This window comes from Delphinapterus leucas, chromosome 6 (genome assembly GCF_059928025.1).
Source record: "Delphinapterus leucas isolate spDelLeu-1000000601 "Yukka" chromosome 6, BTC_Dleu_Yukka2, whole genome shotgun sequence".
Classification (NCBI taxonomy): Eukaryota; Metazoa; Chordata; class Mammalia; order Artiodactyla; family Monodontidae; genus Delphinapterus; species Delphinapterus leucas.
Genome location: NC_143134.1, coordinates 113,488,826 through 113,501,811, shown reverse-complemented (window position 1 = coordinate 113,501,811; position 12,986 = coordinate 113,488,826). Strand labels below are relative to the sequence as shown.

At 44.2% G+C, this 12,986-nt stretch overlaps 1 protein-coding gene across 8 annotated transcripts in view; it reads left to right on the top strand.

Annotated features, from left to right (window-relative positions):
- DENND1A (DENN domain containing 1A) overlaps positions 1-12,986 on the top strand; it is a 530,720-nt gene that overhangs the window by 380,393 nt on the left and 137,341 nt on the right. For all 8 annotated transcript variants that reach the window (XM_030761610.2, XM_089913732.1, XM_089913734.1 and 5 more), the window contains one exon: positions 16-141. In XM_030761610.2, the coding sequence (XP_030617470.1) occupies positions 16-141 (126 nt within the window). The remainder of the gene's footprint in view (positions 1-15; positions 142-12,986) is intronic.

Below are 12,986 nucleotides of genomic sequence, written 5' to 3'. Positions count from 1 at the left end.
CCTTTGTGTCACCAGATCTCTTCACTGAAGAACCGGCTGAAGAAGGTCTCCACAACAACTGGCGATGGTGTGGCCAGAGCCTTCCTCAAGGCCCAGGCCGCTTTCTTCGGCAGCTACCGAAACGCTCTGAAAATAGAGCCGGTGAGTAGCTTCTTGGCATGTCACGAATCCATGTTTGGTCAGGGCCACAGGAAACCTGCTATTCATCTGGTTGTTGAATTCACCAGAAGAGGTTGTGTGTGTGTGTGTGTGTGTGTGTGTGTGTGTATTGGAGGGCTGGGGGAGTGGCCTCCCCTCGAGCTACCTCTTAGCACAAGGAAGCCGAGCTGCCCTGTGTGAAGCACTCTCTGCTCCTGTGAACGTGAGGGCCCCTCCCCTCCCTGGTCGGTAGCGCCCTCTGTGGGGCACGGTGCCCAGCCCTGCACACACACCTGCTCTCACTGAGGAGTCCAGTAAGCCTGTGAGGTAGCAGTGATCATCTCCACTTGACAAATGGGGAAACCAAGGCTCACAGAAGCAATGACTTGCTGACCAGTGGAGGGGCCAGGTAGGTCGGCCCAGTGCCCATGCTTTCCCACTGTGCCTCAACGCCCTTTTCCTGCACGGGGACCTCTACTCCACACTTGAGAAAGCAAGGCATCCAGGGGGCTCACTTCTTAGAGGTTCCCAGAGTGGTCTCGATGTATTGACTACAAAGTATACTGAGGAGCGGAGAAAAATGTCTTCTGCCCCCATGGCCCTTCAACCTTTCTGAGCCTCTGTTGCCTCATCCATGAGGTGATTAGTTATAGTGTGGATATGAAGACACCAGGTCATCCCTAAAACCAAAGAAGCTACCAGCTCTCCCAGCTTCAGTGAGAAGCTTTCATCGGATATCTGCCTCCTCGTAGCCTCTTGGCCAAGGAGAATGGAGAAATTGGCCCAGGGACCTGGGTCGCTGCATAGGAGAGGACATTGGAGGGGACCTTGCTGACAGCCCTTTTCTCTAGGGAGCACGGAGCTCCATTCATCCTGAACAGGCGGAGATGGCAGCCACACCCAGCCTAGTCACAGTGGCTGTGAGGGACCAGCCCAGGTCACACTGTCTGTAGGTCAGGATGTTTGTTTTTGTTTTAACCCATAGCATTTTATTAGATTAAATGACAGAAGATGAGTAGATATCAGGCATTGCATTTCATGTGCAGACTCTGACAGTGAATCTTGACCATGCTTCCTCATAAGCCACAGTTATACCTTGCTAAGTACTTTTTCACTATTATGACTCCATTGCGTGTGTAAGTGAAGCACAGAGCGATAGCAAACACCTTGTTTTCCCTTCACCCACGGCGCATGCTCTGTGAAGTGGCTGGGGCAGTGGCTGCTCAGGGAGCAGCAGCCTAATGCCCCCTTGTTCCTTGTCTTCCATCCAACACTTGGGCCTGACTCGCTAGGCTGCCTCAGCTTCAGGCAATGTCATGGTCACATAATAGAAGGGATGCACTCTCTTTGCTTCCTAAGAAATACTTCCCTTAGGTCCTGAAAAGCCCTTCAGCTTAAAGCAAGTTTCTCACATCCTGCTTGTCTCCAAGACAGATGGCTCTGATTCTTTGTCCTGACCTTGGGCCCATCCAAACCAGTCAGGTTCAGTGCTGTTTTGAGAGCTGGTATAATTCAAGGAAAATTCTGTCTTCTTCCCATCTTTAAAGTGAGAATGGGACAACTGGCCCAGTCCTTTCCTTAGGCTGCTGGGAACTGATAGACATGAAGTATTTCCACTCTTACAATGACATCATTGTTGTCATGTATACGTCTAGAATCCAGAGGCTGTTGAGTCTGGTACGTATTGCTGGGTATGTGATCCGGGCAAAAGTTGCTCCTCCAGAGAAGTTTATGGTTGTACTTGCACTTGGCTCTCAAAGGCATCGGATTTAAGGATGGAAGTCCTGGGGTTTAAAGCCTGGCTCTGTACTTCGGCACTTAATCTCTCTAAACTTCAGCTTCTTCACTGTGAAATGAGAATAAGCATACCTATCATTCTGCATTTCCAGATGGTTATAAGGAGCTAGTGAGCCATAGAACCTCTCATAGGAAAGCTGAAACTTGGAAAAAGAAAGACAGCAGCATCCCTTCCTGTGGTGGGCATGGGGTTATCTGAGTGAGCAAAGGCTTGGAGGCAGGACCCTTCATGGCCCCTTTGTCTGGAGTCATGGGTTTGGGTGGGGAGATGGGGCTGCAGGAAAGGTTGGAGCCAGATTTGACAGAGCCTTGGATGGTGGGCTAGGAGTGTGGGCAGAGATGAGGTGTGACTGAAGTCATGTTTGACCAGTAATGCAGTGCTGGACTGAAAAGGAAACTGGAAGCAGAGACTGGGGGACGGCTGGGGAACTCAGAAGAAAGCCCTCCAGTGGTTACACCAGGAAAAGGTACCACGGAGAAGAAATGACTAGATGAGTCTAGAAATAGAAAAAATATGGGAGATGAGGGGCAAGAAATGTCAAAATATCTCCCAAGATTTGGATCAGGAAGAGAATGATGATGCCCATAGTAGAAAAAGGGAAAGCTTGAAGTAAAGGTGTCCCCAGTAGCAGATTTATAATAATAAAAACATGGAATGGACTAAGTGTCCATAATGATAAACAACTGGTTAAGTAAATTAAAGTATATCCATATGATAGAATATTATATAGCCATTAAAAGTAGCATTTTGAGGATAGGCTGATGAGTTTGGTTGTAAACATGGTACATTTCATTGAATTTTAGCTGTCATTCCATCATAAGATGTACCACTATTGCATGTATCATTAAGAAAGGGTGCTGCCAATTATAATTGAAGGATGCCGTCAATTGTAAGACATCCAGATTTCAGAGATGTTAAAATGTAAAGAAATTTGTGTCTTAGAATTAGTGAAATAAGGCAGACTTGTCGTGCTTTGGTCTGATTTATCTGTACTAGAATGGCTTTTTTCTGTAAGGCCAAGAGGGAAGCCAGAGGACCTGAAAGTTTCTGACCAAGCCTCACCATGTTATCTAGATGGTTTTTAAACCATAGATTTAATTATAGCCAATTTTCCTCATCTAAAAACTGGAATAACAACACTTCCAATGCCAGATTGTGAGATTAATTAAAATAATGACTGCACAGTGCATGTGAGCTCAAGAAGGGGTCAGGGGTTTTAGAGTCAGGCCACATGGTGGGGGTGGTGCCTGGGGAACGGTGACTCGGTGAGCCTGCTGGGGTGACAGGCAGCACAGTGCTGAGGGCATAGGGGCCACATTGTCTTTAGTTGTTTCTCTGATTATTTAAAAAAAACCAAAAAAACCCCTGCTCTTGGTTTTAAAAAAAAAAAAAGGTTTAAAGTAACAGGACTAGGGACTTCCTGGTGGCACAGTGGATAAGAATACACCTGCAGTGCAGGGGACACGGGTTCAAGCCCTGGTCCGGGAAGATCCCACATGCCACAGAGCAGTAACAACTATTGAGCCTGCACTGTAGAGCCCGCAAGCCACAACTACTGAAGCCCACGCGCCTAGAGCCTGCGCTCCACAAGAGAAGCCCGTGCACCGCAACGAAGAGTAGCCCCCGCTCGCCACAACTAGAGAAAGCCTGCACGCAGCAATGAAGACCCAACGCAGCCAAAAATTAAATTAAATTAAATCTTTTAAAAAATAAAATAAAGCAACAGGCCTAGAAATGAGAAAATACCCATAATCCTACCATCTGGAGTTGAGATAACATGTTAACCTGTTTCTACCAAGCTTCTAGGGTTTGGGGGGGTTTTTATTTTGTTTTGTTTTGTCTGTTTGTTTTTGAGCCTGTTTTCCTCATCTTTTTTTAAAAATTTTTATTGGTGTATAGTTGATTTATAATGTGTTAGTTTCAGGTGTACAGCAAAGTGACTCAGTTATACATATACATATATCCACTCTTTTTAGATTCTTTTCCCATATAGGCCATTACAGAGTATTGTGTAGAATTCCCTGTGCTATACAGTAGGTCCTTATTAGTTATCTCTTCTATATACAAGGGGGAGGGGGGATAAGTTGGAAGATTGGGGTTGTTTTTGTTTCATTTCGGTTTGGGGTTTTGATTTTTTACTTTTAGTTAGTTGAGATATTCCTGGCAAAGAAATCCAGTTCCCTGTTATTTAGTTTTGTCTTTTAGTGTATCGTAAGCATTTTTTCATATCATATAAAAACTCTTCTTTTTTTTTTTTTTTTTTTTTTTTTTGCGGTACGCGGGCCTCTCACTGTTGTGGCCTCTCCCGTTGCGGAGCACAGGCTCCGGGCGCGCAGGCTCAGCGGCCATGGCTCACGGGCCCAACCGCTCCACGGCATGTGGGATCTTCCCGGACCGGGGCACGAACCCACGTCACCTGCATCGGCAGGCGGACTCTCAACCACTGTGCCACCAGGGAAGCCCTAAAAACTCTTCTTAAACATTGGCTGCACATCTCCCATCAGGTGACCCCAGTGAGTCTCAACTCTGGCTGTGGATCAGAATCACCTGTGGGGCTCTTAAAAAGGCAGATGTCTGGGCCCTACTCACAGAGATTTTTATCAGGTTCTTGCCATCTGAAACCAGTGCCAAGGCCCACCACATTATCCCAGCACTGGTCCTTTTGATTGTCAGTAACCTTTCACCATCTTAAACCACACTGTGGTGAACATCTTTATATAAACCTTCATTCCATGGTCTGAATTATTTCCCTTGGCAGCATCCCCAACGTGGTTTTACTGGGTCAAAGGACCCGAGTACACTTAAGGCCTTCGATTCATAAAGTAAAGGAGAAAGCTGGTGGCCAGAAGTGGTTGGTAGCCTTGAGGGGAGACTCTGGGACAGGTCAAGTGGAGAACAGTCCGTGGCTGAGGACGAAGACTGCCTGCAGGGGCACCGCACAGTGCAGCCTGGGGGCTTTTCCCACCTGGGCCAGCGGCTGCCATCATGGGACTTGGGTCACTGAAAAGTCACAGGGTTTGGGTTTTTTAAAACATGAAACATCACAGACTTGACGGTGCTCATTTCTGCTCGGCTCCCGCAGGACCCCTCAGGAGGAGCCAACCCCAGCCCAAGAAGCAGAGATGGGCCACAGCTCCTCCGCGGCCCAGAGCTTGCTTGAGATTTTCAACTCCTTGGCCTTTTTTTTCTCTCCTACTGGAAAAAATTTAAAACGCAGCTGGCTGGGGAGTCTCAAGCTTTATTTTCTTTCCCCTGCCTGGAAGAGAAGAGGAAGGTGGCCCCCTTGCTGAGGCCCGGCCATGTGCCAGGCTGCTCTTCTCCGTCCGTGCCTTCTGCCATGTGCCTGTCCCAGAGCCAGAGGACCTTTGTGGGCTCCCCGGTAGGGTCTCTCTTCAGGGCCAAGTGACCTATTCCTCCCGAGGATCAGAAAGTGAGACGCCAGGGTGTCCAACCACAGCCGAGTCTCCTACCTGCTCGGCGGCCTCCAACAGGCTTCACCCCTGAGTTGCTTTGCATCCGTAGTCTCAGTAATTCCCCGTGACTGCCCCTTGCTGTCCGCGTTACAGATTTGGGAGAGGGGCTGAGGTTGCCTTGACTTCCTGGCAAGTAGCAGAGGCCAGGAATCGGACTCAGGTCAGCCTGACTCAAAAACGCAGGTTTCTTCCACCCCACCCTCTTGCCTGCCTTTGTTCTGGTTTCCTGGTGTTCCACGTTAACAACTCTTTCTCTGCATTTCCAGCGCCGGGCATGGGTCATAGCATAGCAGAGGCATCAATGTATGTATTTTGGAACAGTGGTTGGAAGGATGAGTGAAAGAAATGGAAGAACAGAGAAGTGTGTGGGGCCGGGTTTGGCCCTTGACCCCTGTTCAGTACATACACATTGCTCCTGCCCTGTCTTTAGGCTTTGGAGATTGGTCCTGCCTGGCAGAGGGGAGAGTGTAGGCAAATCAGAAGGGCATGTGACCCATTTTTCAATCACTCAGAGAATATCAGGTGCAAAGCCCAAGGTATTTAACAATATCGGCCAAGCCAACTTGTTCTTCTCCACTTAAATGACAGAGCCACAAGCAGCCAGGCAGCTCCATTTGGAAAAACCCCCTTTATCCGTGTCAAGCGACAGCCCAGGCTCCAGCTCATTTATTTAGGCCTTTCTTGCTCTCTGACACGCCTCCTAGCAGTTGCCAGGCAACTCTGGGAGTAGCAGTGTGTGTTAGGGATTAACTAGTTAGGGCTGGGGTCCTTTTTGGCAGGAAGGGGATAAAAGACAAATGATTTTAATTGCTGGGCCAAGCATCCTTTCTCTGCTGGGTAGAAGACTGCAACTTTGGGAGGATGTGTATAGCAGTGTGGGTCTTGAATTTGCCTCGAGTCCCCTTTCTCTCTCCTAGGGAGAACGAATGAATTTTAAAAAGAATCTTACTTTACCTCACTCCTTTGTTTAAAATTATATCATCTTGAAATCTGAATAAGACTAAACCACCACCCTCTCTTTGGAAGACACAGTGCCCTCAGTTTTAAAGAACTTTCAAAAATAGAATTGTGTGCTTTAATTGCATCCTTTTTTCTGTCCATAGTTTCTTATTTCATAGCTCATGGCTACGTGGAATCATCTTAAGGCAGTGCCTGTGAAGGTGCTTTTCCCATGTCTGGCCCATTGCAGGTCCCTGGTGAATGTTAGATCAAAGAGCAAAACTGATGGGAATTGGTGCTTTAAGATGCATCCTCTTCTGTGCCAGTAGCTGTGGAAAGGCCAGTATAGATGGAGCACTGTGAGAGTTGTTTATTCAACAAGCTCGTGTGGCTCTCTCTGGGCCAGTGTGCTGGCTGGGCTTCCCCAGGATGCATGGAGCCCAGCCCTTCCCACAGGGAGCGATGGCCGAGGTGGGGACAGTAAACTGGCAGTCAACATCAGTACCGCGAAGGAGGCTGTGAAGGCAGCAGCCAGCTCCTCCAGTGCTGCTTGCTTAGTCCTTCCCAAGAGGCCCGGCTTCCAGATTCAGCTGTGGGTACACTGGCCTCATCCACCATACAGCCCCTGATTTGTCACATGATTCTGCTGAGTCATATTTATCCACTCAAAACCCTTGAAGAGAGAGAAGTTAAGATAAAAGCAGATTGATAGCCTGGCTTGCAAGCATGAATGGACAGGGTTATGTTGGGGCAGGTCAGAAAAATACTATATATATCTCTCTCCTGGTTGAGTAACACCATTGATCTCATGGTTAAAAAAAAAAAAAAAAACCAAACTGTATTTATATGTTTTTAGTGTAACAGAAGTAGAAAAATATGTACAAACTAGAAAAATTAAAATATCACTGTAGTTCCACTGAACTAACACAACTACCTCAACTGCAGTTTGTGTATTCTTATTATTTTTCATTATGTCAAGTTTTTACAAAGTTGCTTTCAAATCTAAGTTAAAAGGTTTTTTCTCCTCCATTTAACATTATTACATTCTAGGCTTTTTTACACGGCTGCAGAATAGTCTATCAAGTACAGCTGCCTTAATTTCTGTAAACACTCTCTCACGTCGGACCTTTAGATTGTTCCCAGTTTTTTGAGATTATCATTAATATTTCCACCAAACATCTTTGTGAATAAAGCTTTGATACGCTTTATTTCGATGTCTTCTGAGTAGAAGAAATACAAGCCTGCATGCAAGAGCCTGACTTTGGGTGCTAACTTGTCACAACATGGTTAGGAAGCAGATTTCTGTTGACTCAGCCTAGGAGCAGCTCAAAATGGAAAGAATTAAGAACGCTTCGTGGTGTGCGCTCCCTGCCCTCCACAGAGGCAAGCAGAACACATATAAAGGATATTACTAATTTGTCTGTGCCTCTATCTTGTGCTAAAAAAGGAAAAGCTTGAGGAACCTTAAAGCAATATGTACAGTAAAACAAGATGAGATAAGGAAGTGACCAAGGGAAAGGAGAAATTAGATGAAGCCTGGAAGGGGCTGATATGCACGCCCCTGGGCTGGCTCTGAGATTCTCCACACAGCTTGGCAATGGTCGAACTGGGAGTCAAATCCATGTCTGTCTCTCCAGAGCCCTTGCTTTTCTTCTTTTTTTAAACTGTGGTAAAACATAAATAACACAAAATTTGCCATTTTAACCATTGTTAAGTTACAATTCAGTGGCATTAATTACATTCACAATGTTGTACAACCACCAATCACTATGTATTTTCAAAATTTTTTATCACCGCAAACAGAAACTCTGAATCGTTAAGCAGTAACTCTCAATTCCCCCATTCCACCAGCCCTTGGTAACCTCTAATCTACTTTCTGTCTCTCTGAATTTGCCTATTCTAGATATTTCATATAAAGGAAATTATATCATATTTGTCCTTCTGTGTCTGGCTTATTTCAGCTAGCATAATGTTTTCAAGTTTCATCCACATTGTAGCATCTGTCAGAACTTCATCCCCTTTTACAGCTGAATAATATTCCACCATAAGTGTGTATATACCACACTTTGTGTATGCATTCTTCTGTTAATGGACACTGGATTGTTTTCACCTTTTGACTATTCAGAATAATGCCACTATGAATATTCCTGTACAAGTATCTGAATCCCTGGTTTCCATTCTTTGGGGTATATACTTAGGAGTGGAATTGCTGGGTAATATAGTAATTTTATGTTTACCTTTTTGAGGAACCGCCAAACTGTTTCCACACAGAGCCCATGCTATTTTTAAGTGGACAGTGGTATGTTTGTGAAGCATGGATAGGTACCCACCCAAGAATGTTCTGTAGGAAAAGTTGGTGAAAGATTTTCTTATTTCCCAGTTTGTTTTAGGCAAGTAGGTAGGGTATTATAGCCAAAACCTACAGGCCTCAGCTAAATAGATGCATTGACACAGGAGTATATGGTAGACTAGAGAAGGGGCTGGTGAATTACTGGTTACCATTTTTTCTCATTTCAGTGTTCATCCCAAGTCAAGATCATGTCCTGGGAGTGAAGCAGGGTTAAGGGGATGGGCTCCCAACACCAGGGCCCCAGGGACCAGCACTGTAGCTCTGTGCCTCCGAGTGGCTAAGAAGGCTCCTGAGTGTGATGGAAAGAGTGTGGTCTTTGGAGTCACCTGAGTTTTAATCCTGGCTCAGTCATCTGCCCGAAGATGACCTGAGTCTCAATTTTCTCATCTGTAAAATGGAAATAATGCCTACCTTGTAGGACTATTGAGAAAAATAGCAATAATGTAGCTTTTTGCTGATAGCAGATTTTAACTAAATGAGGATGACCTTTCCTGGGTGACAATAAGGTAAAGGAGGAAGGGGAAGAGATGAGACTGCCACATTCTAGGACAGTGGTGGTGGCCATAGTTGTTCAGCAGGTGTCAGGCTACCTGGAACCAGTGGAAACACGAGATTCTGGCCCGTTTATTCCTGTCTTTTGAAGTAGCTATGAAAGTTCAGCTTTTATCTCAAATAATGCATAAAGGATTTATAAGAAATCCCATTTAATTATTTCCTTCAGCATTTATTTTATATTTATTCATTCATGTTACTACTCACCAGCACTTACAGGCAAATGGGAGGGGTGGTACCAAGGTTTTAAAATTCAGAAATGCATTAATTTCTAAAATGCATAAGAGAAAATATAATTGAGAATCTTTTTTCCTATTTCATCAAAACCTTTTTTGCCTATTGGGAGATGACCCTTGTTCGATATTGGCACGAAATCTTCACTGTCTACTTCCCAGGGACACTGATGTGGCTTGGGAACACAGTTTGGGAGTCCTGGCACCTTGAGCCCCACAGTGAATGCTCACTGAACTAAGAGCTGTTGTTCTAGAAGTAGACTGCCCAAGTAAGAAGTCGGTCCTTAGGTGAGAGAAGATGAGAACTGGCAGGAAATCCGCTTCAACACAATGATCAAGCTTAACTGTATGATTTCAAAGAGCATCGCTGAATATGATCAAAATGAAATCCCCATATGTTCTAAAATACTTGAAAAATAAAACACAGCTAGTGTATCTTAGACTATCCAGGAGGAATTCCAGGCTTTAACTTGATCTCATTTAATAATCCTGGCTCCTTTCTTACTTTGTTCCTATAGGATGGGACCATGTTTGGCACTCCTTGGTGTCCTTTACATAGTCTAATATTTAGTAAGTGCTCATTAAATGTTTGTTGAATAAATGGATGAACAGATGAATGAATAATACCCTTTTTCCGCATACTATGCATCAGAAAGACTGGTGGTCATATTTCAGTGTTGCACAATATAGATGCTTAGTTTTAAAAAATCATCCATCCACAGCTTCATCTTAGAGCATGAGAAGAAGAATCTGACACAAACGCCACACCGTGAACATGTAAATGTAAAACAAGGGCACAACCAGCATCTGCATGGTAGCTAACCCCAGGCAGTTAGGATCTGGAGAGGATCATCCTCTGTGAAATCACCACGTGCAGTAAATATTCAGTTCTAGTTAGGAAAATACACAAGGCGAGTATATTAATGGAGTAAGCTGAATCCATCCTGGCAGTTTTATTTTTGTTAACATAGTTTTTATATTTATTTATTTGGTTGGTTGATTGCGCCAGTTCTTAGTTGCGGCAGGCGGGCTCCTTAGTTGCGGCATGCGAACTCTTAGTTGTGGCATGCATGTGGGATCTAGTTCCCTGACCAGGGATCGAACCCAGGCCCCCTGCATCGGGAGCGCGGAGTCTTAACCACTGCGCCAGATACAGCTTTAAATACTGTATCTCTGTGGAAGCAGTGGCAAAGAGAAATGGTTATTGTTACCAGTGTTTTAAGTCAAATGATCTTGCTTTAGGGTCTCTTACTTTTTCAGTGAGACTCTGAAAAAGAAACCTTTCTGATCCATTTTCAAGCAGTTACAACATTTGACAATTTAGAGCCTGAAGCACTGTTACATGACTTCACGTACATAGCTAGACTGTGAGCTTCTTGAGAACAAGATTTTGTCTTATTCCTTCTTATACGCCCAGCACACAGTAGAGGCTCAGTAACGTAAGGAGGAGTGATAGTGGGTTTTTTCTGTGGAGGACATTATGGTATTTATGGTGATTAGGGGATAAAATTGTAGATTTCCTTCTCCCACCACGCAACCCCTCAGACATGCATCCACACTGATCTTCTATGAGGTGTGGGTATAGTCTCAGAAATAGACAGTCACACTCAGCCTTATGCTACCCTCTCACAAAGGAATGGAAGCCACAGTGGAGTGTCGTGATTACTCATGTATCCCTGGCACGGAGCCTGGTACATAGAAGGTGCTTGATAACTCTCTGTGGAGTGAATGAAATTAGAATAGTCCCTAGTTACAGTGTCCTTAGTAGTTTGGGAGCTGAAATACAGTTTTGTTAAATAAATCATTGAGACTTGAAATACTAAGAAAAAGAAAACAATATGAAGCATCTGTTCTATGCTACATTCTTTATATATATGTTCCCTTATTTGATTTTTACAGTCCTCATATGGAGGAAGTGGTGTGGTCCCATTTTACTGATGAGAAACCAAGGCTAGGAAAGGTTATGTCACTTTTTTAAGAAGTGGCAGAGCCAAGATTTGGCCGTCTCCCATCTGTCTGATTCTAGCAACCGTGCTCTTTCCTCTGGCCGCTCACCCCAATGGTGATTACCATATAGTCTGTGTTATGTACAATTTGAGGTCATTTCAGAAGAATACTGAGCTGGTCTCCTCTTAGGAGTCAATGTCTCTAATCTGTGCAAATGTTTCTTGAAAATACAGGTAAACTAAAACCATTTATAAACAATTTTACAAAGGGGAAATTTCAAAATTTTAGATATATTCTTAAAAACATCGCTTTAATAGATAATTTTAGTTGCCTAATATTTTGTTGTTTAAATATTTGATATTTACGGCGATAATTGGATGAAAAAGTAACATTTTTAGGTACAGCCCTTCCTCCTCTTTTCCTTGGCTGACACCTAGTGGCGAGCTTTCTGGTAGCAGTGTTAATCCAGGTGCTAAATATTCCTGATGGTGGTAGTTTTTCAATTGATATTAGGATTTTTAAGAAAATCAATTATTTTCATCATAATAAAGGCTACATTAATATAAGGTTAATTTTTTATGGGTCATCATAACAATGGAACTTTTATTTGATTTAACATGAATTTTAAGTCAATTATAAGCAAACCTTAGCAGGAAGTGGTTACAAGTATTTAAAATCTTGATGTACTTGTTCACCCCACAAACCTGACCTGGAGACCACCTGCCCAGGGCACTGGCTAGCGCACACTGACAAGTAAGACTCGGTCCTGTTCTTAAGGGCCGTGAGGGGCAGAGATAGAAGGTGAGCAGAGAGTTGCGCCAAGTGTGGTAACTGCTGTAGTGGAACGTTGTACAAGGTGGTAAACATCCAAAGGCACGACCAGTCTCTTCCACCTGGATGCTGAAGGCAAGCTTCCCAGGGAAGGATGCACCTGGGATGGTGCCTTGCAGGAGGAATAGCAGTTCCCCAGGAGCAGGGGCAGAAAGTAGCCCTTGCAAAGGCAAGGGGCATTGAAACTACATGGCATGGTCGTCCATGAAAGACCTTGAAGGCCACAAAGGGGTTTAGCATTAATACCGTAAACCAGCATTTCTAGAAGAGTGGTCCTTGAAGTATTAGATCCACAAGATATTGATATGTTTTCTGATCACATAAAATTTGTGATCATCACATATTGCATACTATAACTTTTTTTTTTTAAGATATTTACAGTGTACATTACTACAGCCCTGCTGTAAAGAAATCAGGTTAATTTTGCTTAACCCAGCATTTTTCAAAGCCCTTTTCCCCACAGACTACCTATTAACATTCCATGCATCTACTACTTCTCACCACAGTTTGGAAAACACTGCTGTAGCTAAAGATTGATGATGAATTTTTCTTGCTATTAGGCCATGGAATTAGGATACCAAATGCATTCATTTCACCCCAGTCTCATTGCTATGAGCCTCAGGGAAAAAATGCATGTTCCTTTTCCAAAGCATTTCTTGTCTAGTCAGACAGAGGACTGTGGCCAACAGGTGGTCTTGCGACATAGAGCCTAGCCATCACTCAGC